Genomic DNA, 26,572 nt, shown 5'->3' on the forward strand with positions numbered 1-26,572 from the left:
TGTGGCCATAGCCCCGCCTTGGGAATCCAGTGGCCTCGGGGCTCCAGGGTTGCATACTCAGTGACTGGTGAAGGACTCGCCTGCATCCTCTGACGCCTCCCTGTGGTGGCTGTGCACTGTGAAAGACGGGACCACCCCGAGCTGTGACACTCAGGACCTAGGTTCCCAGACTCAGCGGTGCGGGTGCGGTGCAGGCAGGCGGCCAGACCCGAGCATCCTGGTCGGTGGCTCCCGCGCTCCAGACGCTCAGCTGTGCCTCCCTCCCCATCACAAGTTTGCTCAAGTAGGTGAGTCTGGTACAGACACTGCCGGTTCCTTGGACGATTCTGAACATGGCCTGGCTGGACACTTTACTCTACGTCTGTGGATGGCTGATTCTCCGCAGCTGTTTCCTGGTCGGAGCGCAGGTAAGAGCTGCGGCAGTGGCGCCTGCTTTCCTAGCCCGCGAAACAAGTCCAGGAGCTTTGGCCTCTCTCCAGCATCGCATCTCATTGCTCTGCATGCACACTACCCGGCCCGCACCCTCTTTAGGCAGGAGGTCCCGGGCTCTGGGAGTCGGACCACAACCTGGTGTTTCAGATTGGGAATGCATAGCTGGAATGGGAAGAACTTTTTGTTCTTCCACATAATCCCCGGGGTTCTTGCTTTAACTATCCCAATGGTTTTTGTCTGTTGTCAGTTCACCATCGTGTTCAAGATCTTAAAACTTCTAAGATTGATGGTACAGTGTTAACTGCCTCTCTCTGATATAGAAGCAAAGGAACTAGACCGAATACAAATACTGCTAGGTGCTTATGTTGAGTAGCGGTGGTCGTTGTAATTTTCCTAATGCCACTGTCGCTTAGGGCGAAAAGATCTGGGAGATCTTTCATAATAGGTCTCTTTAATGTGTTTGTCCTCACTTGTTTTCAAGTCAAAGAATATGTAAGGTTCACAGTTTTATTTTTTTTTTCAGATGAACTAGAAAGATGCTTGCCATGGTGTTCTGCAGGTTGGGTCCCGCGAATTAAAACAGACTCGAGGTTATGTTTCTCTGACTCAGTAGAGGGCGCACGTTGATCGTCAAATAAAGATTCAATTTCTCTCTTAAACCTTTCCTTTGACAAACTTAAATGCACCCATGAATATATATGTTCCTATGGTACTTAAAATGATGTCTTTGACTTTTAATGACCAACTTAACTTTTAATTATTAAGAAGATACAGTTAAAAATAACTAATCTGCCATGGTCATAGCTACATCAAATAAAAAAGGTATTTCTAGGAAATCAGTGCCCTGAGAAATATTAGTCTTTACCTTGCATGATCAGGACGTTTCATGGAGACTTATTCTGTTAAAATGAAAACACAAAATGGGTAGTGTATCACTCAGTGGGAACCTAAAAGAAGGTTCTTTCAAGTTTGAAAGAAGCTTCTAAATTAACAGAAGGAATATGCGAGTCTTCGGGGAAGTCTTCTAGATTGGATGGTAACTTTCTGCTAGAGTTATAGGATCTGGTGATCTTCAAGGTGCTTTCCTACATTTTTGTCTAATAATATATTTGGATAAAACTTAAAACCATAGTCTTTTCATGTAAGGGGCAGATCTGCTCCGACCCTCTCTTTAACTCAATGTCTAGGTTTCTTCTCTCAAGAAATGAGTGATATTATTTAGTTTAATAAAGAAACGAATCACTGTGAAATAAGGAGTAGGATATTTCATTTGCCTTTTGCTCTAAATAAAACAAGTAAGGCCCTCAGCCTCGGCACTGCTGCCCCTCTGGACCACGGGCCTGCGCCTGCGCCTTCGCCTTCGGGGCTGTGTCCTGTAGGGTAGGATACTCTGCTCTCTCCACTAGGGAACAGTGCCATCCCCCTGGCCTTCACTGTGAAAGTAGCAAATATTTGCAGATATTACCAGATGACTTTGGGTGTTGAAATTCCTCCTGGTTGGGAATTATTATCACTATTTATTTATTTATTGCCCAAGCATAGCTTTATGCACCCTTAACCGTAATGACTTAAAACTTAGAATTGGTTACAGTGTTTCCACAATGAGTTCCTGGGAAATGAACATCTACAAGAACAAGAGCTAAAAACAGGTTATTTTATCAATTAGGAAAAAAAAATGTCAGGGAATTATTTTTTTAACATTGATTTCTCTCTCTTTTCCTTTCACTGTGTGTGTGTGTATGTGTGTGTGTGTGTGAATTTAGAAACCTATAGTATGATGACATATTATATATATTGCATTTTTAATCTTTAAAAGAAAAACTGTAGGTTTGAACAAGTTTCCTTTACATAGTTATACAACCTCTGACCTTTAGTTTTTCATCTCAAAAAAATTATATTGGGCCACTTTTTACAAATTCTGTAATTCTCAGCTTATTACATTAGTTTATGGCTATTGCATATTCTGAAATTTCATTGGTTAGTTGGAAGAGTAATAGAGCTGAAACATATTGTGGGTATCATTTATCCAAGTGTTACCCGATTCTACTAGCTAAAGCTAAGAGGCAAGTTATTTATGAAAACAATGCACCTGTCTTGATTTATCTTTGGAGTGCCAAGTAACTAATTGATATATTCACAGCTACACACATATTTAAAAATTATAAAACACGGAGAAAGCACTAAAGAAGACTCATCAAGCAGAAGGGTTAGTGTAGAATAAATGTTTAATTGTTGATCAACATTGGATCACATCACAAAATAGATAGCATGGACCAGTGCTCAAAGTTAAATATGGTCTCACCAGCATGATGAGATCGCAAAGCAGGAGATGGGACAGAGAAGCCATGGGACAAGGAGAAGATACCATTTACATATGTTAACACATAATGCAAAGCACTAGTGCATGTTGTGTGAATGTGTTCAGATAAAGTACATGTCTCACATAGACATATGTGGGGAATACAGAAGTAAGGGACACTGTGTGCCTCAACCTCTGGTGGCAGTCAGAAGAGACAGAGATACCCTGGAGCCATCACTGGTAGATAGAACCAGGAGGACAGTCTGGGTTAGTCCTTCTCTACTTTTTAAAGTGGCGCTTCATTTCTTCTCTTTTGAGTTTCACTTCTCCCACTGTTAAATGGTGGCAATAATATCATTTATGCACAGAATACGAGAGTTTTGAATAAGAAAGTGTACAGACAAGAAGAAAACAAAAGCATCAGCTTCCTTTTCTCCCAGCTGTATTAGCCAAGCTCCTTTCAATAAAAAGTGATTGGCTGAGATTGGAGCTGCTGCAGGCTTTTGAACTGGCGTGAGAAAGAATTTGTAAGGCCATTCCCTCCATCTGTGACGGTCTTCTTTTATCTATTATAACATCTCTAGAACCTAATTTCTTTCTGATAGCAATCAGATCCTTCAGCTGTGTTACTTATGGCCATTATAAAATGTATATTATTGAGAGTATTTGATTAATATGTGTGTTAGTCGGGGTTTTCTAGAGGAACAGAGCCGATGGCATGAGTGCATATAATTATTAAAGATTTTTTAACCACAGCTTATGTTAAAATAGCAGCAACAACAGAATCGTACCCCGAGAAGCTGAGAACCTGATCCTTGCTTGGTCTTTGAAGCTAGGTACCTCAGCAGTCCCATTGTGGTGTTGAAGATCTAAACGGTTCTTGGGGAGTCTCTCTCTCTCCCTCCCTCCCTCTCTCTATCTGTCTCTCTGTCCCTCTCTCTCTCTTTCCCCATGGTTTTTTTTGAGACAGGGTTTCTCTGTAGCTTTGGAGGCTGTCCTGGAACTAGCTCTTGTAGACCAGGCTGGTCTTGAACTCAAAGAGATCTGCCTCCCAAATGCTGGGTCTAATCCGACTTGGGGAATCTCTTGGTCCTTACTTTACAATGGAAGCCTGGAAACACTGGTTCTGATAGCAGCAAAGGAAGTATCAACACCAGCATAAACCAACTGAGGGGCCAGAGGGAAGATCAAAGCAAGATGCAGAAGGTCAATGAGTAACTGTCCTTCTGCCATCCCTTTGTATCTGCTATTAGGAGGTGCCACCCACAATTCGGGTGAGCACATCAGTTAAGGCAGTCAGCACAATTCTTCACTTGGAGGTTCCCTATCAAGGTGATTCTAATTTATGGCAAGTAAGTTCCTATTAAAAGCAACCATAACAATAGACTTCCCTCTTGGACCCTGAAGACAAATCAGAGAATCAGAAAGCAGTTATCACCATCTTGCTTAGCAGAAGGGACAGTAGAATGCACTGAAAATTACACAACTGAATCCCAGCATTCTTAGCTTCTTAGACTCTCATTCTCTGTGAGCCCATTCTACTTACAAGTTCCATAGGCTGGGTAAGGATTTTCTTCATGTTACCTGGTTAAATGTACAATTGGCACAATTTTACCTTAAAAGCAATATAATATTTGCTCTTTGTATAGATTCTAGACAACTGAGAGGAGCTTTCTAACAAAAAATACAATGGCAACTCATGACAGTTCAACCCAGCAGGTACTTGAGGGCCTCTCCTGATCCAGACTGTGAGAATCCCTGGGAGCAAAGTACAACACTGGACCATGTTCTCCAAAAGATCATGTTCAACAGTTTTAATTGGAGTCAATGCCTAAAACAAACCTGAAATGATAGCAGTTCAGTAGGAGGGAAATGAACCTAACCTGTGTTCTGTTCTGTGTTTTGTCCTTCTGTCTGTACAAAAGTCTGGGTCCCAAGTTACGTTTACACTGCACAGTATTGTCAAGTGTAACACTCTACCCTCATCTGGACCTGGCTTTTCTGGCAACACATAGAAGTCCCTCTTTTGGAAGCCTTTCCTTGTTCCCAGAACTGCTGACTAAATTGCTCAGACATCTAATCTATTCTAAGAATAATTTCTCTTTGGCTTCTTCCCTTTCATTCACAAAGGGTGATAGTCATATCTTTATATTGGAAAATGGGGGGAACTAAGGCTTAACTCCTGGGTTTGCCATTAAAAATATTTATGTAATTACTTCGTGTATGTGTTTCTGTGTGTGGGAGTGTGTACCTGTGTGAGTGTGGGTGTCTATGTGTCTATGTTGAATGTATGCCTACACATGTGTGTGTGTATGCATGCCTAGCTACACTTGTAGATACTAGAGAGGATGTTACGTTTCCTTCTCTAAGACTATTTTATTTGAAGCAGAGTTTCTCCTTGGACCTGAGCCTTTCATTGTTTCTTCGGGGTCCAAAGCCAGCTAGCCCCCTGAGATCCTCCTTCTGTGCTCAGAGTATGGCTCAGAGTGAATAGGACACTTCCCCTGTTATCCAGGTGCTGGTATCCAAACTCCAGTCATCACAATTGCCTAGCATGCACTCTGAGGGGTCTCTGTAGCCTTACTGGGCTCGCCTTTATGAAAGGTTATAGAAAACTATTCAATTTACAAGTTCTCATCTTAAGTTTTCTTTATGTTCTGAATTGATATAGTTGTTACTACTGTAGGCACACGGAATTTCCATTGTTGTTTACAAGTTTATAGTTTAGTGATCATATTGTTAGTAGTGATTTTTATGTCACTGCTTCTGTTTAAGATGGCCTCCTCATTGCTGATTAATATCAGCCATGTTAGTTTTCCTAGTCTCTACTTTCCCCTAGATAACACAGCTGTGTTGTAATGGCAGATGTGTTGCTTCAGGGGTGGCACGAATTACAAATGGCTTGGCCATTGGCCTTTGATTCTATTATGTACCCATCTATCATTTGGTACATACTCTGATTTTTTGTAATCTCAAATTCTGGTTGTTAACTGCCTGAAGGAAATGATCTTCCTAACAATTTATCATGTCTCAAATTAGGCTAACATCATTTTGACAGTAGTAACTATTGTCTGCTTGTCATTTCCAAATGGAATGGACTCCATAGTCATATGACATATCAAGAATCATCTATATGTAAAATAAGAAGGAAAAAAATCACCCCAAGTAACAGAGCACACATTGGAAAGTTGTCTGGGGAGTCCACACTTCCCACAAGTAACTGGGTTGCAACAAGCCTGTGGCTGGCCACTGGGTTTCATTTTTTCCCATATCAACAGTAAAAGGTTTTGAGTTCTGACATATGAGGGACTCAGATTTATTTAGGTTATCAATACAGTGTTGGTGCTAAAAAAGATTTTTCTTTTTGGTCTAAATCTGAGTCTAATACAAAAATTGTTTATGTCCCTGTTTACTATTTATCTATGTTTTATTAAGCTGATACATACCTCCAATTATATGTATATGAGATTTTATGTATCACGTTTCATTTGATATTACAGAATACATTTTTCATTTCCCCCAACCATTTTCCAGCTTTATATACGCCTTCTCTTTTCTTTTCACTGTTCTTCCATGGTTTCCAGTCATGGATGTCTTCCTTTCTTCAGAGCCTATTTGATACAACTACAAAACATGAAGCATTTTGGTCTTGTTTGTTAAAACTAATTACTGCCTATGACACACACACCGGGATTGTGTGTGTATGGGATGTATATACAACATGGAAGCTGATAATTTGAAATTGTTAGATTGTGTTCCAAATGAAATGAGGGTCGTTGTTTTGGGTCTTGAGCTGAGTTGGGCATGCTCAATTATGACACCATCATAACTATTACAGATGAAGTTGCAGAGAAGTAACAATTATAGAAACTCTAAGAACTAAACGATCAGCCAGCATCATTTGGACTCAGTCAAATATCACTAAATTAGAAGGAAAAATTTGGTTTTTAGGAGTGAGTGTGTCTAAGAAACCAGCACTTGGAAAAGGGGAAGTAAATTAAGTCAACATAGAACTCAGTAGTATAAGAGCCACACTTAAATATCAGCATTATTGTATACTGCTTTTGAAAATGGTTCACATGGGGAATATAAAATATTGATGAGTTTGATCATGTATCATGTTCACATTTCTGAAGTGTTCTAGTACTGAAAACCTTTTACTTATCTATTTAATCTAATTAGTTATGGGAATGATTTCACAAATAAAACAAAAGGAGAATTTATTCTACAGATTACATTTTTGATGTAGGTGATGACATCTACAGTTAAGGATAATTTTATAGTATATCTTTTTTTTCTTTTAAAGATTTATTATGTATACAGTGTTCTGCCTGCATGTCTGCCTGCAGGCCAGAAGAGGGCACCAGATTGCATTATAGATGGTTGTGAGCTACCATGTGGGGGCTGGGAATTGAACTCAGGAAGAGCAGCCAGTGCTCTTAACCACTGAGCCATCTCTCAGGCCCTTTATAGTATATCTTATATAATTATGTGTCCTGTAGTATTTTTCTTAACTAACTATACCATAGGCAATAGCCATTGTATTACTTGTTTTCTTATAAATTTTGCATCTTCCATCAGCCAATAAAGGCAGTGCATTTTTTTTAAAATCATTCTCACTATATTAGGTAATTTTGAGTTGATATAACTTAAATTCTCAAACTTCTTTCAAAAATTTAATCCATTTAAACATATGAGAAACTATGGTCTGACATCCAAATATGACCTATTACCTACTTCAGTACCGGTTGAGGGCTAGGAATGAGTTTTATGCTTTTGATGTTTGAATAAAGATAGAAAGAAAGACCAAGATTGACATCCACAGTGAAGCATATTGATTCTAGGTGCTGCTGATATGGTGCTTTATGAATGGTACTTCATTTAAGTGGTCTTCCACTTCCAGTCTCAAGCAAAACACTGGATCAGTCTTAGCTATGGACTTCATGTAAAATGCCTGATCAATACTCCTCAAACTATGAGAATAATTAAAAACGAGGAAGTATGGAAAATCCTAAGAAATTACCATGAATTTTACTGTGACATTTTGGTGAGATGTTGGAACATAAGAAGACATTAAGTTAAAATGTAAGGAAAGCTGAGTAAAGAGTATGTATGCACAAATATGAACATTAACTAGTACTAATGCATCAATATTAATTTGTCACTTTTATTAGCATACCAAAAGGAAAACAGCATGGAGATAGATGAGAACCCTACATCATCTTCTGTAGTTAATATTGTTTTCTAATTTTTAAATTAATTCTTTGTGAGTCTTATAAAATGTGTTTTGATTATATTCTCCCTTCCTCCAATTCCTCCTAGATCTACCCTGTTTCCTAGCATCCAAATGTGTTTTTAAATTCTCATCAAGACCATCTATGCAGCTTATATAATCTTGGATGTTTGTGGAACATGGCCAATTGTTTTAGTGTTTCTATTGCTGTGAAGAGACACAATGACCATGTCAACTCTTATAAAGGAAAACATTTAATTGGAGTGGCTTGCTTACAGTTTCAGAGGTTCAGTCCATTATCATTATGGTGGGACATGGTGCTGTGCAGGCAGACATGGTGCTGCAGAAGTAGTTGAGAGTCCTTCTTGCAGGCATGAGAGAGTAGACTGTCTCACTGGGCCTGACTTGAGCATATATGATACCTCAAAGCCCATCTCCACAGTCACACACTTCCTCCAATGAGACACATCCTACTCTAACTCTAACAAGGGTTTACCTCCTAATAGTTCCCTTTGGGAACCATTTTTCTTTCAGATCATCACATCAAACTATCAGGGATCACACCACTAAAGAAAACTGACTTTCCCGTGCCCATCATTTATCAATTGCTAGGAGCTCCTCAGAGAGGAGTGGGACTTTGAATCCACCTCAGCTCATCATGTTGGAACCTCACCTGGCTTGGACTTGTATAGGTCTTATGATTTCTCCATGTTGAACCACATACTGTCTTCAGCAACAGGGTCTTACTGTCAAGTTTGGAGGGTAACCAAGAGCATTGACAATAGCCTCTAATATTTGGGAATCTATGGAACCTTACTGAACAACAACTTCAAAAGAGGTAACCCATTCCTGACACTGGGCTTTTTGTCTGTGTTGCCTAAGAGGGATATTGTTGCCCCTTTATAGTGTATTTCCATTTAAACCGTATAAATCGTATATAGGGAAGCTTCAGCAGGAGTAGGTTTTTGTATGACTTTGAAACCTCTTTAGTCATTGTCATCCCACCTCACATTTCTTTCTGTACTCTACCCTCCCATCTCTCCATTTAATGCTTCCTGCTTCTAGGTTGCCAACACAGTCTTTATTGACATGCAGTTATTGAAGGTGAAAAAGGCAGCCTGTTAGGGCTAGTGTTCTGTTTTTTTCCTTTCTCTCAAACTACTATGGAAGATCATAAGGTTGTCTGTGCCAGCCTTACTAGGCTGCACATTCAGACTCCCCACAGTTGGCTGTTAATTGACTGGGGTCAGACTACTCATGTCTGTAAGTTTTCTGCATTGTCAGATAGCCCTTTCCTTCCTTGGGTTCAGAGGCTTTTCTTAAGGCCAATTTATCTTTGTTAGTGTTTCAGAGTTTCCAATGACTTTAACTACACATTTATGGTGCATGAGTCAGAAAGAAAATGCAAGTCATTTTCTACAGTGTCATTCTCCAGGATCTGAGGTCCTGCTTTCTTCTCTGTGCCTTTCAGAAGATTCTTAATTTTGTCTTCCTTCCTTCCTTCCTTCCTTCCTTCCTCCCTTCCTTCCTTCCTTCCTTCCTTCTTTCCTTTCATCCTTCTTCCTTCCTTCCCTCCCTTTCTCCCTCCCTCCTTTCCTTTCTCTCCCTCCCTTTCTTTTCCTTTCTTCCTTACATCTATCTAAGTAATCATCTATTTATCTATATATCTTCTATCTATCTATCTATCTATCTATCTATCTATCTATCTATCTGTCTGTCTGTCTATCTATCCATTGTCTATTTACTGGTCTCTATGTCTCTATGTCTATCTATCTCTATTTCAGGGTTTTTAGTTGTGGTTTCTGGGATAATAAGGGAATGTATGCTTACTCTATTGGTCCTGAAATTCCAGAGTGCTTCCTCTTGAATATTTCTAGTTTATTGCATCATATATACTTGAAAATGGAACACACAAGGCATTGAAATTATTGTAATCATGAGGAATTTGATATTATGACATCAAGAATTCCTATATACAGTGACAGGTTTATAAACTTTCATTATAACACATACTATCAAATCAGGGCTTCTCATATCTTGTCTCTGACATTGGAATTCAACATTTTATTTCAAGTTACGAGTGATCACTTTCCCAGAACAAATGACTAATGTCTGTTTTTCTAAATGTGACATATTGTTGTGAATGCAATTGTTGCTTTTGGAGTAATAGACACTGTGGAGGAAGATTGCTCCTGTTTTAAGTACACTATCATTTTCCTGTTACTCCAAGGTCAGGAACAACGCTTGCACAAATGTGCTCAGTGTCCTTATTATTATGTTCTTTCTTGCTTCACAAAGCCTATTATTTTCACATGAAAATAATAAATACTGATCAAATGGATAAAAGATATGTGGGTACATATCTTACTATTATAAAGTTCCCAGTTTTAATGCAAGGAGATGAATAGAGATCATTTAGAGCAACCTATTTTCTTTCAAAGATAAATAAACCCAAAGTCAGATATTGTGTGTTATGTTCCAGTTTTGGTGATCATTTTTTCTTGTAGAGCTAAAGTTAGTCTTCTATTTCTATGTAACATAGCTGTCATATTGTGCAAGAATTAGTAATGTATTGCACCTTCATAAAATGCTAGGCATCCTCAGTATTTATTATCTCTTCTAGTTACATTACATTATTTCTAAAGTAATTACCTAATCACCATTTAGAGTGTTACATTTTCTGGTACGATATTAAAATCACCCTAAAACATGATGTTGATACATGTACCAGTTTCCTTTTATTACTTTGATTAAATACTGGACAGAGAAACCTTAAAGAAGGACAGACTTATTTTGGCTCACAATCTCAAATGATTCAGTCTTTATGATTGCTTGACACCTGTGAAACCTGGGAAAACAGCATGGCAGCACAACCATGTGGTGGAGTAGAGAAGTTAATTGCCAACTAGGCGGCTGGGAGGAGATGGGAAGTGCCCTTATAATATACTCCTAGGGACCCACCTCTGGGTAACTTAATTCTTTCAGCTCTACCCATTCTTCTAGGTTTTTAAAGAGCCCTCAAGTAGTACCATCATCTAGGACCAAATACTCAGTTCATGAGCCTATGGAGGACAGTGGATATCCAAACCCCAATATTGTATTCTGACAAGGGGATATTTCAGTTAGCTTGATTGGGATTGAAATAGTGAGAGCTCTATCCAGTTTTGAAGATGATGGGGAATGATGGCATCTCATTTGCTTCCACAGCTGGATTCTGATGGCACCATCACTATAGAAGAACAGATTGTTCTTGTTATGAAAGCTAAAGTGCAATGTGAGCTCAACATTACAACTCAACTCCAAGAAGGAGGTAATGTTTCCAAGAAACATGTCTTTTCTTTGGGTTCTTCGCTCTTATCTTCACAAAAATTTCAAATAGTCTCCCTTAGTGCTAAAGAGATTCTTGTCAATCATTCTGTGTTTCCATGTGGAAGGTGTGCAAAGAGAATGAAGTTCCTCCTCCTTTTACCACACACTTTCCCTTTCCTATGAAAGAAGTGACTTGTCTGAATCATGAGCATGGGACTGTCAACTGGGCATGTGTGTGTGTGGCCTCTCTTTCGATTTGCCTGCTTGTGGGGAGCCTGCGTGTTGGCTTGCCTTTGATTATGCAGTAAGCTCAGAGGGTAGTAGACTCTGCCCCTGTAGATATTACTTACAGTCTTGGGTTCAGAACAGTCCCTAAGTCATGTTCTATAGAAAATTTTAAAATTTTTTCCTGAGTTTTTGAGTCATCTCTTAATTATTTCCAAATTCAGGTCAGAAGTAGAGATAGATTTACTGAGCCCCCTAAATCCCAACTAATTTCATGAAGCAATGCCCTTAAAGTTATACTTCCTATAGTTTGCAGGTGAGTATCTGCATATACTGGTTTGAAATGTTCAAAAATTGTACTGATTTTTCTATTTGTTATGATCAGCGAATGTAGTTTACATGCTGGTGACTTATCAAAGTGTGCTGAGACTTAATGGCTTCTACTGTGGCCATTCTTGGTGAATGGTCTATGTGGTTTTCAAAGGAATGCATGTGCTCTGATTTCCACTACAGTATTTTATAGACTCTGCTGGGTTAAGCCCCTCAGTTATACTGTTCATATATTCTGTATTCAGATTATTACTTGACCTATTATTTCTCAAGATACATGTTTTTATAATAGTTTGCTGGTGAATTTTTCATTAAAAAGTTTATTGGACATTTTCACTTTATATGCTTTGAAACTGTGTAAGGAGTAAGGTCCAGCCGCCAGTCCCACAGCCATGCCTGCCCCAAATAACACACAGAGACTCTGTATAGATAGAATTCTGTTGGCCAGGTACTAGTTTATTATTGGCTAGCTCTGTCTTAATTATTAACCCATTTCTATTAATCTAAGTCCTTCCACGTGGTCTTATCTTACCGGAGAGTGGGCCTGGACCTCTGTTCTCTCCAGTCTCTACATGCTGATTCCTCCTTACTACTTCCTCTTTCCTCCTTGTCTCCTACTCCTGCCTATCTTGCTTTCCTTTTGGCCAACAGTGCTTTATTCATTAACCAGTATGAGAAACATATTTACAGAATGACATCTCCTATCAAAACTGTTATTCAAAGTATAGAAATTTATTTTCCAGTGATTAAATATTTTGTCAATATAAAAGATTCTATAACTCTAGAGATACTTTTGATTGGAATATTAAAATTATATATACTTATATTAAAATTATATATACTTAAATGATCATACTAAAAATTTAATTAACATTAACTTATTTCTCACTTTGTTGGTTAAATGTAACTTTTCCAACCCTTTAAAAATGTTTTAAATGTAATATAATGTACACAATTTTAAACTTGCCATTTTATCAACACCTGAGTATATTACTCAAGTATCTAGTACATTATTATGTACCTAATCTCCAGAAAGTTTTCATCTTGAAAATGTATAATAATTAATATATTTTATACAAGCACTTATATTTTCCCAGTATTTTGTTAAACTTTCCATACACTTAAATTTTAAGAATATCTATTTTTGTTTTGCTTTCAGAGAGGAAGCCTAGCTAGAAACTTACTGTGTAGAACAGGCAGGCCTCAAATTTACAGAGATCCACCTCCCCCCACCTCCCTGCCAAGTACTGGGATTAAAGATGTGTGCCATCACTCCAATTAGGAATATTTCATGTAAACAGTTCACACATGAATTCTTGCTTAGTTATTCTTATAACCTTTGTGTATTCAGTAGTTTAGTGTGGGGGCTGGAGAGGTTGCTCAGTGGTTAAAAGCATTGACTGCTCTTCCAGAAGACCACGGTTCAAGTCCCAGCATAAATCAGTAACAGATTGTAGGAACATCAAATAGAAGAATAAATTATTTGGATGTACTGACATTTGTGCATATGTGACTCTTGCTTTAAGGTTTTCTTCATACAGAAATAATATAGAATTTAATGTGATCAAACTTCAGCAGACCTTTTAGTGAAAATGTTTAATTATATGTAAATTGAATAAAGCATTCTGCCCTTTAAAGTCGTTAAAGACTAGACTGACATTTTTAATTTACTAGCTAACTTAAGAAAATTCCATTTCAAATGATCTTAAAGTTGAAAGGCAGATATAAAAATACTTCAAAAGGGACTGTTAGAATGCATGCAACCATTGCAAAACTATAGCAAAAAAATAAGTTAACTGAAATAAGTATTATAAAATACCAACGATTATCAGTTCTATGCTATAATAGTATTCTTTTTTATTTCTGAAAAAAGTTGGGACTGGTGAGATGGTTTAGAGGTTAAGAGCATTGACTACTCTTGCAGAGGACTTAAGTTCAAGTCTCAGCAACCACGTGTCAAGTTCCAAGGGTCTGATGTATCTTCTTACCTCCTCAGGCACTGCATACATGTTATCCAAATGCATACACTCAGATAGACAGACAGACAGACAGACACAGACACACACACACAATCAAATAAAGGGGTAGGAAGGAGCCCTGGTCCTTCCAGGAACCATTCCCAGCCATCAGAAGATGCACCACTGGGCCTCACACATTAAAGTTCCTTCCACCTCCCAATAGTACAAGCTATGACTCAGCTTTTAACCCATGGTGCTTTGTGGGGCATTTAAGACCCAAACTGTAGCAATAGTACAGATTTGAAAAGACAGATGACTTATTAAGCACAAAGTAAATGGGCAGGAAGTCATATGGAACTCTGGCACACTGTAAAGGAAATCGGTGGGTTAGGTTGAGTGGTTGACCATGGTGCACAATAAGAAAAGCAAAGGACCACCACATCCAGCAACAGCAACAGCAATAGCAACAGCAAAGGCGGGTGCTGTAGGAGGAGAGGCAGATGCAGTGGTACATCTGAAGCAAGAGGCAGTGGGATGAATCCCTGGGTTGCCTGCAGTGTGTGAAGTCGGCTGTGACTGTGTGAGGGAAGTGAGGCTGTTTCCAGGAAAATGCTATCTTCCCTGAGAACAGAGTGGGTGATTGAAGACATTTTTCTTTTCTTATTTCATTCAGCAAGACACAGAACAGATCAAATGTTTATTTCTATGTGACAAGGGCACACTGAGAAGTTAATTCCAAGTTGGTGCTGAATTATTATAAGTGTTTGTATGAGGTTCTATTAGGCTGATTTTCAAACAAAACCCGTTGACACGGTGAGTGTTAGCTATTTCTTGTGATAACAGAATAACAAGTCCCTAAAGATATCTACTGCTAGCACAGTGTTATGCCCATATTTGCCATGCAACATAGCCAAAAGAGACTTTGTAGATGGACTTAGGCCTATGCACATTAAAATGTGGAAGTTATTCTGGATTATCTGGGTTTACACACTATCATCATCCAGGCCTTGAAGAAACAGAAGAGGAAGGTGGCAAGATGAGTTGAGTTGTAAACAAAGGAGAGCAGAGAGGGACTCAGAAACAAGAAGGATCCAGCCTGGGCTGCCGACTGTGAAGATGAAGGAAGGCAACTAGGAGCCAACTACGTGAACTGTTTTCAGAAGTTGGGCAAGTGCATTGCTAATAGCCAGAGAGAAAGCAGTTTCGCACTGGAGAAACTGAACTCTGCCAGTGACTGACATGAGCAGGGAAATATATGCATACCTTCAGAGTCTTCAGAAGGGAACATAGCCCTGTCAGGCCTTGGTTTTGGCCTTGTGTGTTCATAAGCAAAGGCCTTACTGAGCCAGAGCTCTGACCTTGTTTAAAACTGAAATTTGTCATAGAGAATGAATATGGCACTCCTGGCAAGTGTTGGGGAAGTGGGGGTGTGATGTGGCTGATGAGCTTTCTAGTTGGCAGTTCAGTATATAACCAAAGGAAAGGAGCCCTGAGGAGCACATCATTGACAGTGAGCATTTGCTAATCTCACTAAATATCCAGGGCTGTGCCTAGAGCAGGTCTAATGTATGAGACAAAACAGCTCCACCTGGGGATATGTGACTTAAGAAAACAATACAATACAAAACAAACAAACAAACAAAAAACAAAACTCCACAAACTATTGGGAGGGGATGAGACCTGTGGAGAATGACAGTTGGAGAAGAGGGAGGGGTGAACTGGGATGCAAATTTAGATCGGGAATGTTTCCTCAGAAGTTGACATTTGAGAAGAAGTCTGGAGGAGGTTAGGGGACCAGTACTGAGGTGACCAGGAGGAACAAGGTTGAAACCCAGGAAGAGCCAGCTGAGCTGTACCTGGACAAGTCAATGCTATGTCCTTAGGGGCTTCAGAGCTGGCCAGGAAGTAAAATGTGGCTCAGAGTGAGGTGGGGGCAGGAGATTTTGGGAGGATTTGGGAGCTAATATAAGAGTAAAGTGAATGTGTCACTGGTGTTGGAATTGGGTAAGAGAGAACCCAGACACACAACAGGTAACAGGAAGTAGCTTTACTTGCTGAACAGGTAGCAAGGACAAGAGAAACCAAGGGTTCATCATGAGCTTGTGGCTTGTGGAATGTTCTTGGGAATGTTCTGGGATGTATGGACTTTCTACTGCAGATCTATCATTTCCCAGATGGTTGAATTACCCTAGAAAGTTTCCTACCCTGGGGTATACAATGCAGGAAAACACATCGTGTTGTAGGAACTTTCTGTGTCTGAGAAGGACTTGAACACAGCCTGCTCTTCCTTAGCTAGGCTCCCTCTCTATCCTAACATGTTCCATTACTTCCCAAAGCTAATCACGAGAAGCACAATGGGCTGAAGAGATGGCTCAGCCATTAAAGGCTAGGCTCATAACCAAAAACACAAGAGAAGCACAAACACAGTTAGGGAGAGCTGTAGAAAATTGTCCTGGAGAGGGGCTTAAGGGTGTAGAGAGGAAGAGGAGGAGGAAGAAAAAATGGAGGGGATATTCAGTAAGCTCGATCTGCTGGAAACTCACCCAGTTACTCTAGCTAGAGGTGTGATGAACTTAGAGGCTGTAACAATGACGAGACTGCATTTGTTCTGAGAAGTGTAGAGGGGGCTCAGTGGTTAAGAGCTCTGACTGCTTTTCCAAAGGACCAGGGTTCAATTCCAAGCACTCACATGGCAGCTCACAACTGTCTGTAACTCCAGTTCTAGGAGATTTGATACCCTCACAGAGACATACATGCAAGAAAAAAAAACAATACACATAAAAGAGAAATAAATAAATGATTGAAAAGTAAAAAATAGAGAAGTGTAGAACCATGACAGCTGTGTCTGAGGTGAGCACAGGAATCCTACTTACTGGTAAAAAGAACTTAAATTTTGAATTACTTCTTCATACCATGCTCTTCAACAATAGTTTTTTAAAAAATCTAAGGTAAAATTCGTAGTGACTACCAGGACAGTTGGAAGAAATATTTCACATATTCCTAATGTCTCTTAAACATTAATTGTCATTGCTTTTACAGTGAATATGCTAGAATGATTTGGATACTTTAATTTAGCTGATCAAAGACTTCTGCTAATGTGGCCACTATGAGACATTTGGAGGTATTTGCATCTCATTTCTTCTGGTTTAGTTTCCAAATTTACAGGTTTGTTTTACATTTTACTCCAGGGACTGAGCGGGAGTTTTCTGTGTTGAAAGCATTTGTTCTTCCTTTTATTTTCTGTCTCTCATCAGAAGGAAGTTGCCTCCCAGAATGGGATGGACTCATCTGTTGGCCTAGAGGGACAGTGGGGAAAATGTCAGCTGTGCCATGCCCTCCTTATATTTATGACTTCAATCATAAAGGTATTGAACTTTTCCAAGATGATTGATTGCAGCCAGACATTTACTCTTTTCTTTGATGTTTAATAACAGACTTTCGGGGAACTGTGTAATCTCAGCATCTTTCATGTCTTTCCAGGAGTTGCTTTCCGGCACTGTACCCCCAATGGAACGTGGGATTTTATTCATAGCTCAAATAAAACATGGGCTAATTATTCAGACTGTTTTCTGCAGCCAGATATCAGCTTAGGAAAGGTAATGACATTTCCATGTTTGTGAATTCCCAAGGAAAAGCAGAACAATGTTTTTACACAAGTTTTGCTTGTCAACCATTACATACAATATCCTTTTTATTCAACGACACAATGATCATGAAAGATAAAAAATATTGGTAGAATCCTTTCAGATGCAGCTGAACCTTTCTCCTGTTTTCTTTATTTTAGAGGTATCTGGAATATACACACATAGACACACACACATACAATTTATTATATTACATTGTTATATTTTTCTATATTATGTTATAGTATATGTATACAAATAGGTAGTGAGCAACTGCAACATGATTCACTCTTAATTACTTATGAGTGTCAAATATTATCCCACTATGTTTCTGAAGGATATTTTCATTTTAGTGAATGACACATTTAGTGTGTTCCATTTCAGAAGATTGCATTTGATGATTTCATTTTAAGCGATGAATCAGAGTTGTAGCATTATACTGAGCAAGTTAAAGCATATAGGTCTTCCAGTACAGTACCTTCATTTCATAGATATGAGTCAACTATGAGCCAGAGAAACACTGTGGGTCCAGGTGACAGTGTGTTGATGGCAGGGTTGAGTGCTAAACTCTGGGATCCCAGTTTCCTATTAGAGTGGTTTGGTGCTGCAACCATACGTAAATGTTAAAAAATTTATATGCAGTGGTTCAGAAGTCATAAATTTCCAATCACATAGACATGTTGAGCAGAAGTGTGTGGTGACATATGACCATGAAGCTGGGAATGAGTGTAGTGAGTTGATATACAAGAACTTTTATGAGGACCATTTACAGGCCATCACATAGTAGCTCTGTTTGAAGGGAGAACTGTAGTGGGGAGTGTGGTAGTTTGAAAGACAGTTGTCCCCAATGGGAGTGGCACTATTAGGAGGTGTGGCTTTGTTGGAGGAAATGTGTTACTGTGAAGGCTGGTTTTGAGGTCTCATATATGCTCAAACAATACCGAGTGAGACAGTTAAATTCCTGTTGTCTTTGGATCAAGATGTAAAGACTCTCTGCTTCTGATCCATATCTGCCTGCATTCTGCCTTGCTTCCTGACATGATGATAATGGGCTAAACCTCTAAACTATAAGCCAGTCCCAATGAAATGTTTTCCTTTTTAAGAGGTGCCATGGTCATTGTGTCTCTTCATAGCCATAAAAATCCTGATCCAGGAAGTATTTGAGATGAAGGTTTCTTTGTCCATTCTGTGCAAATAAAACTTCCTTTCTTTTCCTTCTTTTTTTTTTTAATGACCAAGTTTCACCACCTCAGTGAGTTCTTCAGTAATTTTCAGCCTTTAGCTTTTTACTTCCAAGTTCTTAAACAGACAATGTGACATTGCTATATACTTTACAAGGCAACTCATTCTAGCACTGAGGTAATTACCATGAGATGCTACAAAATCATTTCAGTCTTTGACAGAAAAGAAAAAAAAAATCACCGATAACTAAAGGTGCTTTTAAAATGCCAATAAAATGTGAGTATGAAAAATAAAAAGTTAACATTCACCGACAAGTGGTGTGCTCGGTGGTGATCCTTTCTTGTGTGGAAAAGAATGACAAATACTGGTCTTTCACAGTTTTTACATGGCTATTCATCACCAAGGCTTTATTTATACAGAACTCTAATCTTGTGATTATAGTGCAATCTAAGAAGAATAATAGTGAAGGATGGCTAATAAACCCAGGATAAATACTATTTCTTTTCCCCCATTTTAATATGTATGTGCATGCATGTGTCCACTTTTGTGAGAATGTATATGGAGTCCTGAGGTTGGTCGGTGTTGAGGTACATTCCCAGTCACTCATCCTCTTTGTTCATTGAGGCTAGGTCTCTCAGTCAAACCTAGAGCTCACCATTTGATGAGTCACAGCAGTCAATTTGCTCTGGGAATCCCTTGACTTCTGAGGCTGGAATTATGGGCTGCCTCTTTGTCTACTGGCTTTTATGTGGGCTTCTGGGCATCCAAACTCTAGCTCTCTCTGCCTCTCTCTCTCTCTCACACACACACCATCATATACTATTATATATAAAACTATATCTATTATTATATATACCATTATATGATAGTAATCTATCTATCTACTATTTCATATGAAAATTATTTGAAACCTTACTAAGAGGTAAAGAATCTTGTGATTATTAAGCAGTTTTATTTCTTTAATATTAAAAAATGTAGAGAATTGGGCTAGGGAGAAGGCTCAGTAGATAAACTGCTTAGTTTATGAAGATATACTTTGGATCTCTAGCACCCTCAGTAAAGCTGGGGACAGCAGGATGTTTTTATAACCCAAGTGCTCTCTGTTAAAGACAAGCAGATTCTTGGTGCTTACTGGTCAAACCATTGTAGCCAAAATGGTGAGCTCCAGGTTCAGGGAGAGATTGTCTGAAAGAATTTACATGTATGAAACTGGCAAAGAACAAATTTAATTAACAAAAGAATAATTAAAGTTAATTGCTTGAAAACATGGATGATACAAGAAGACCCCCAGAACTGACCTCTGACATCTATATGCAGGTGCTTAAGCTAACCCCATTAGAGCCTGATATGTTAAACAGTAGCATTTTATACAAAGCATCATGTAAGCTTTCTCTTGTCTAATAGATGTATGCAACTTAGAATACAATTAGCAATTTATATTAAACATCTCAAAGGGCTTTCTTGAGTGTAGTTTTTCTGTTATAACTAGAAGGTACAGTCTCACAGTATATTTCCTGGTCTCCTGGCTCTTAAAATCTTTCTGCCTCCTCTTCCTCCATGTTTCTTAAACTTTAGATGTAGGAGTCATGTTGTAGCTGTATTACTTGGTGATAGCATGGCTGCTAACCTGAACAATTCTAATACCAGTTGACATGTTAATGTAGATAGGGGGAACCTCTGGGGACCCACTCTTAGAAGAAGAGCTCCAGCAATTAATGACTGCCTAGAGAGGGAAAATTAGCCTCCCTCATGGAGCTCCCTCTGATTAGTAATTCAATCCCAAATGGTCAGCCCTAGAACCATGTACATGAAGGCAACAACCCTGAAGGGACTCAGCAGGTTGTATTTATATGTCTATTCATGTATGTGCATATGTAATAACAATGGTTAAAGGAGAGTAGGCCATGAATTTGAGGGGGAAGTGGGAGGGATATGGGTCAGGAAAGCAAGAGGGTAAGTGATATAACTATATTTTAATTAAATTTTAAAAAGTAGAGAGAACAAAAATCTCAAAAGGCCATACTCCTATAGGTCTTAAGTTTACTTCCAAGATTGATTATAAAGATTTGGAGTAGGGAAGTTGAATGGAAAAAAGAAACAAAACAAAACAAACAAACAAACAAACAAAAAACCCCAAAAACCTTTATCGAACAATCAGTTGTTACAGTGTATATTATGAATAATTCAAATTGTATTCCAAATCAATAGTTTGTAGAAGTTCATCAGTTTTAGCAATGGGTAAGCTTTTTCTTTAAGACAGAGAAGTGGCCCCGGGACCCCTGTGAATCTGTAGCAGAAGGGAGCAAGCATTCCAGAGAAGGGGATAAAATAAAGTAAGAAGGATAAAAGCTTTCAAACCAGGCTGGCAGTGGTGGTGCTCACCTTTACTCCCATCACTCGGGAGGCAGAGACAGGCAGATATCTCTGAGTTCAAGATCAGTCTGGTCTACAGAGCTAGTTGCAGGACAGTCAGGGCTACACAGACAAACCCTGTCTTGGAAAACAAAACAAAACAAAGTCTTTCCAACAAACTTTTAACAGACAAGAGCTAGCGTAAGGACTTAATCAAATAGGATTAAACCCTAGTGACAGTGACATTCCTTGGGGCCTTTACCATGTGTAGCATTGAAGTATGCTAAGGGTGGGACAGTGGAAGGTATGGTGTGAAATAAGATACAGATAAACAAGTTTGGAGCAGGAGAACCTGCATGAGACTAATCCAGGTCCCCTGAACGAGGGTGTCAGCTGGGGGGCCCTGGGCAGTTTATGGGGCCTCTGGCAGTGGAACCAGTATTTATCCCTAGTTCATGAACTGGCTTCTTGGAGTTCATTCCCTATGGAGTTATACTCTCTTAGCCTAGATACATGGTGGGGGGGGAGCCTTGGTCTTGTCCCAAATGATGTGGCATACTTTGATGATTCCCCATGGGAGTCCTCATCCTCTCTGAGGAGTGGATGGGGGTAGGGGAATTGGGAGAACAGGAGGGAGAGGAAACTGGGACTGGTATGTAAAATAAGATTGTTTCTGATTTAAATTAAAAAAAAATCATAAGTTATCTGAAGTCTTGGGGACAGGAAAATGAGAGAAATCTCTTGACACAAATGAACCTCTCATTGAGTATATGATGACTGTGGGTCAGGCAGATCACAGAAGAAACACTGTCCAGCCACACAAGACTTGAGCACAAGGCTGCAGCCTGACAAAGCAGCTGAGAAGGGTTTTCATATGAAGAGTGTTGCAATTGGCAGGTGGAGAAAAATCTCCGGAGATGCAGCAAGGATTCAAGGGTGGTCTTCCATTTATTTTAACTCTAGGTATTCTAGCAGAGCAAAAGAGAAAGAAATAATCAAAGGCATATGCATTGGGAAAGAAGTAAGATTGCTTGTACTTGCTGAAGATATAATCGTATAGAAAACTCCAGCACATTGAAAGACTACTAGAGCTAATGAACGAATTCAGTGATGTTTCAGGCACAAAATGAGTAAGGTTTACCTACATTAATAAACCCCCCCAAACCACCAAGAAAATAATGTCATTTCCATTTGCCAAGTGACATGAAACAATTAGAAATAAATTACTCAAGGGACTTTAAGATCTGTACACTGAAACTATGAAATACTGATGGAAGAAATTGAAGCTACAAATTAGAATAAAGGTAGCCAATATTCATGGATTAGGCGAGTTAATATTAAAATGCCCATAATAACAAAATTGATTTATAGCTTCAATCTAGTCCCTGTAAGAATTTTAGTGACTTATATTTTTTACAGAAATAGATGGAACTATTCTAAAATTTAGTATAGACTCACAAAAAGAACACAAATACACACAAATTATTTTGAGTGATGACAAATCTCAAATATTCAACTTCAAAATGCATTGCAAAACTTAATAACCAGGGCTGCATGATACTGGCATAAAGACAGACCTATGGGATAGAATAGCCAGTTAGAAGTGAATCTACATATTCATGGCTGACTAAGTTTTGAGAAAGGTACCAAAAGAACACACAATGGGGAAAAGCCAGCCTTTTCTTTCCTTTTAAAAATACATACTTATTATTTTTTTATTTTACATATCAATCTTAGTTCCTTCTCCCTCTCTCCCATGCCCTCTGACCCTCCTCCCATCCCCCCCACTCCACAGGGAATGTGATGACTTCCAGAAGGGGTCTTCTAAATCTGTCAAGTCATTTGGAGTAGGGACTAGGCCCTCCCTCCCGACTCTAGGTAAAGGGAGTATCACTCCATGGGGAATGTGCTCCCAAAGTCCTTTTGTGCACCAGGGATATATCCTGGTTCCATTGTCAGAGGTCCCTTAGACTGCCCAGGCCTAACTGAGACCCACGTTCATGGGTCTGAGTGTGTCCAATGCTGGTTTCCCAGATATCAGTCTGGGGGTTCATGATCTCCCCCTTGTTCAGGTTAGCTATCTCTATGGGTTTCTGTAGCCTGGTCTTGACCCCTTTTCTTATCTCTCTCTGCAACTGGATTCCAGGAGTTTGGCTCAGTGTTTAGCTGTGGGTGTCTGCTTCTGCTACTAGATGAGGGCTCTATGATGGCACATAGGTTAGTTATCAATCCCATTATCAGGGAAGGGCATTTAAGGTAGCCTCTCTACTGTTGCTCAGATTGTTAGTTGGGGTCATCCTTGTAGGTCTCTGGACATTACTTTATAGTCAGTTTACTCTTCAAACCTATAATGAAAAGCCAGCCTTTTCAATAAATGATGTTGGGATTGCTTTGTATCACCATGCTGAAGAATACAAGGACTGTTATCTAATGTGTAAAAATAAAGTCAAAAGGGCTAATGACATCTGTGTAACTTCTGAAATTGTAAAACTAGAAGAGAATACAGAGAGGAAAACCTTCATCAGATTCATCTGGTTCTTGGATGTGACCTCCAAAATGGTAGACAATAACAATACAGACAAAAGAGATAATCAGTGAAATAATCACCAGAACAAAGAGACAACCTACAGAGAAGGAGAACATACACAAGAACCATGAGAGACTGTATCCATGCAGACATAGTATAGCAGACCTCTAATTCCACAGTGTGGCAGGTAAGGCTAGGAGGATTGTGAGTTCAAAACCAGTCTAGCCTATGTAATAAGGACCCCTTCCCCCAAAGGATATATCAAAGGACACAAGGAATAAGGCCAACTCAATTTAAGAATTAGAGCAATTTAAGAATTAGAGCAATTATTTCACAGGCTAAGGATGGAAATAGACATTTCTCAAAAAAAAAAAAAAAAAAAAAAAACAACAAGCAAACAGCCAACAGAGATAAGAAAGCATGGCCAACATAGTACTAATCAGAAAAATGTAAATGATCAATCACTAGAAAATGTAAATTAAAGCTACAACAATATATACCCTATATTTATTAGAACAATTATTACCAAAAAGACAAAAAGAACATTGGAGAGACATTTGTTTACCCAAGTTCCTTGTAGCATTATTTGATTGTCAAGCTACAGAACATCTTAAAAGTTGCCACGAAACAAAAGCTGTCAGAGCTAATATGAGAAATACCTACATACCAGCAAGCTGGATTTTAAAATTATCATTCTCAAACAACAGATAATACATTTTCTACAGGCTATCTTTAAAACATTGGATCAAATTGACATTTATAGAATATTCAATAATTCAAAAGCTACATTTTTTAGAGTACATACTAAAGTTTCATCATAGATAGAAATTACACTAGTCTAAAAATAACTCTCCATAAGTGCCTTGACTGAGATTCTAAATATGGTCTCTGACTATAAAATGATTAATTAAAATAAAATAATAAGTACATAAACAATTAATAAACAGTTGAAAATTGAATGACTCAGGGAAAAGTACAAACTAAATAAGTAAAAATTAAAAGTACCATAAATTATGTGAAATGACAAGTGTGAACATAGAAAGAAAGTTATAATATTGATGTCCTAATTAGAAAATGAAATAATTGAAAATTTGAAATTATTCCATACAGGAGTACAGCTTCAACATTCAGTAGGTAAAAGTAATATACAAAATAATAAAGTAGAATTCTAAAAGTGTTCAAACAACTCACAAATTAGAAAGTTTTTTAAAGAGAAAAAAATAACAATAAAAAATTCTGTATAAAATTACTCTAAATGCACAAATCAACTCATTGAATCTGTTAAAATATGATCCAACTATATACTATTGATAAAGAACTCACTCAAATATAATAATGACATGCACAAACCATGGATACCATACAGCATTAAGAGAAAAAACTAATTAGAAATGAATGTAACAACTTGAATCTCAAGGACCCTTCAGTAAATCTTTTAATGTCTCAGTTGGTTTACATACCACCATGAAAAGAAAATCATGTGATGGAAAACAGATTCAAAGTTGCCAGGTGTTGGATTCTGGGGAAGAAGCAGGTAAACATGGCCACATATGAGCAGTATAGTAGATCTTTGCACTGGTGGATGACTTCTGTGTCTTGAATTCAATGGTAGTCATAAACATTTTCATGTGTGATGCAATTACACAGAAATAGCTATCAGTACATTGCAACAGTGTTGAATTCTTGGTTTGTATATCTTAGTATAATTATGTTAGATAAAACCATTAAAAGACAATGGATGGAGGGTACATAAAAGACCGCTTATTATATTTTTTCATATTCTGTGAGTCTATTGCTTTAAATAAAAAAAAATTAACAGGAAATGAAGTATAAATACATGTAATAGTACTGAAGATTATCAAAGACTATTCTCAAAAGAGCATACATTTTTTAATTTTTAAGTCTAAGAACAGTCTGAAAGAATATGAAGTGAGTGAATAGAGAAAGCTAACTTGTAGAATAGTGGTTGTGTGTGGGTGCACAGTGGGTGGATTTTTACTAGCAAGGGGCACAAATTCTGTCAAGAAATGTGTCTTAGACTTGCCGATTTCATTGCATGTAAATTACAGCCTGTAACAGCTAGAGAGACCCAGACACAATATTCTAAAGTGATATAATTCTTTTACATATGTTGACTGTCTTTTCCCCTACAGCAAGATTTCTTTGAAAGCCTCTATGTCCTGTACACTGTTGGCTACTCCATCTCTTTTGGCTCCTTGGCTGTGGCCATTCTCATCATTGGCTACTTCAGGTGAGAGGTTCCCAATTAGTTTTTCTTTTTCTAGAAGAATGTTCTAATGCCTATCTGTAGAAGACATCCAATGCATACAATCTGTGTTCTCTAATCTTTTCCTAATAAAATTTATTTTTTGAGATAAGGGTCTCATGTAGCCCAGGCTGGCCTCAGATTCACTGTGTGGTTTGTAGTTTTAATTAGGGTTTTTATGGCTGTGAAGAGACACCGTGACCATGGCAGTTCTTATAAAGAAAACATTTAATTGGGGTGGCTCACTTATGGTTTCAGAGCTTCAGTCTGTTATCATCATGGCAGGGAGCATGGCAGCATGCAGCAGACGTGGTGCTGGAGCTGAGAGTGTTACATCTTGCAGGCAACAGGAAGTCACCTGACTGTCACTGAGAGAAGCTTGAGCAAAGAGACCTCAAAGCCTGCCCCCCAGTGACACACTTCCTCTGACAAGACAACACCTCTAGTGCTACTTCCTTTGGGCACTAACGATGATCTATCTGATCCTGATCTCCCTGCCTCTGCTTGCACAGTGCTGGGATAGCAGTCTAAGTACCCTACCTGCTTTATATGATCCTAGGGCAAGTACTCTACCAACTGAGTTACTTCCCCATTCCAATCTCTCTTTTTTAGCTAATACAAGATTCTTAACGAAACATATTGTTAATTGTTTTTGACAATTCATTCTCATGTTTTCTAAAAACCGAAAGCATCAGGTATGTGAAGCCTTCAGGCTAATAAATCTCTAGCTCAGTATGACTGTTTGCAAAGTGGTTGGAACTGTGCATAATTTGACAAAAATTTTCATTCATGGTGGAATAACTCATTTTCCCCAAATTATTTTGGTACTATTGAAC

General features: G+C 38.5%; 1 protein-coding gene across 1 annotated transcript in view; it reads left to right on the forward strand.

Moving 5' to 3' along the window:
- The first annotated feature begins 200 nt into the window (after positions 1–200).
- The window catches only part of LOC127226284 (parathyroid hormone 2 receptor), a 62,682-nt gene continuing 36,310 nt past the window's right edge, over positions 201–26,572 (forward strand). Inside the window, exons 1-5 of the mRNA XM_051190186.1 lie at positions 201–407; positions 11,172–11,274; positions 17,041–17,151; positions 17,267–17,382; positions 25,624–25,721. Of these exons, the coding sequence (XP_051046143.1) occupies positions 333–407; positions 11,172–11,274; positions 17,041–17,151; positions 17,267–17,382; positions 25,624–25,721 (503 nt within the window). The 5' untranslated portion in view covers positions 201–332. The remainder of the gene's footprint in view (positions 408–11,171; positions 11,275–17,040; positions 17,152–17,266; positions 17,383–25,623; positions 25,722–26,572) is intronic.

The sequence above is a fragment of the Phodopus roborovskii genome, unplaced genomic scaffold, assembly GCF_943737965.1.
Source record: "Phodopus roborovskii unplaced genomic scaffold, PHOROB, whole genome shotgun sequence".
NCBI lineage: Eukaryota > Metazoa > Chordata > Mammalia > Rodentia > Cricetidae > Phodopus > Phodopus roborovskii.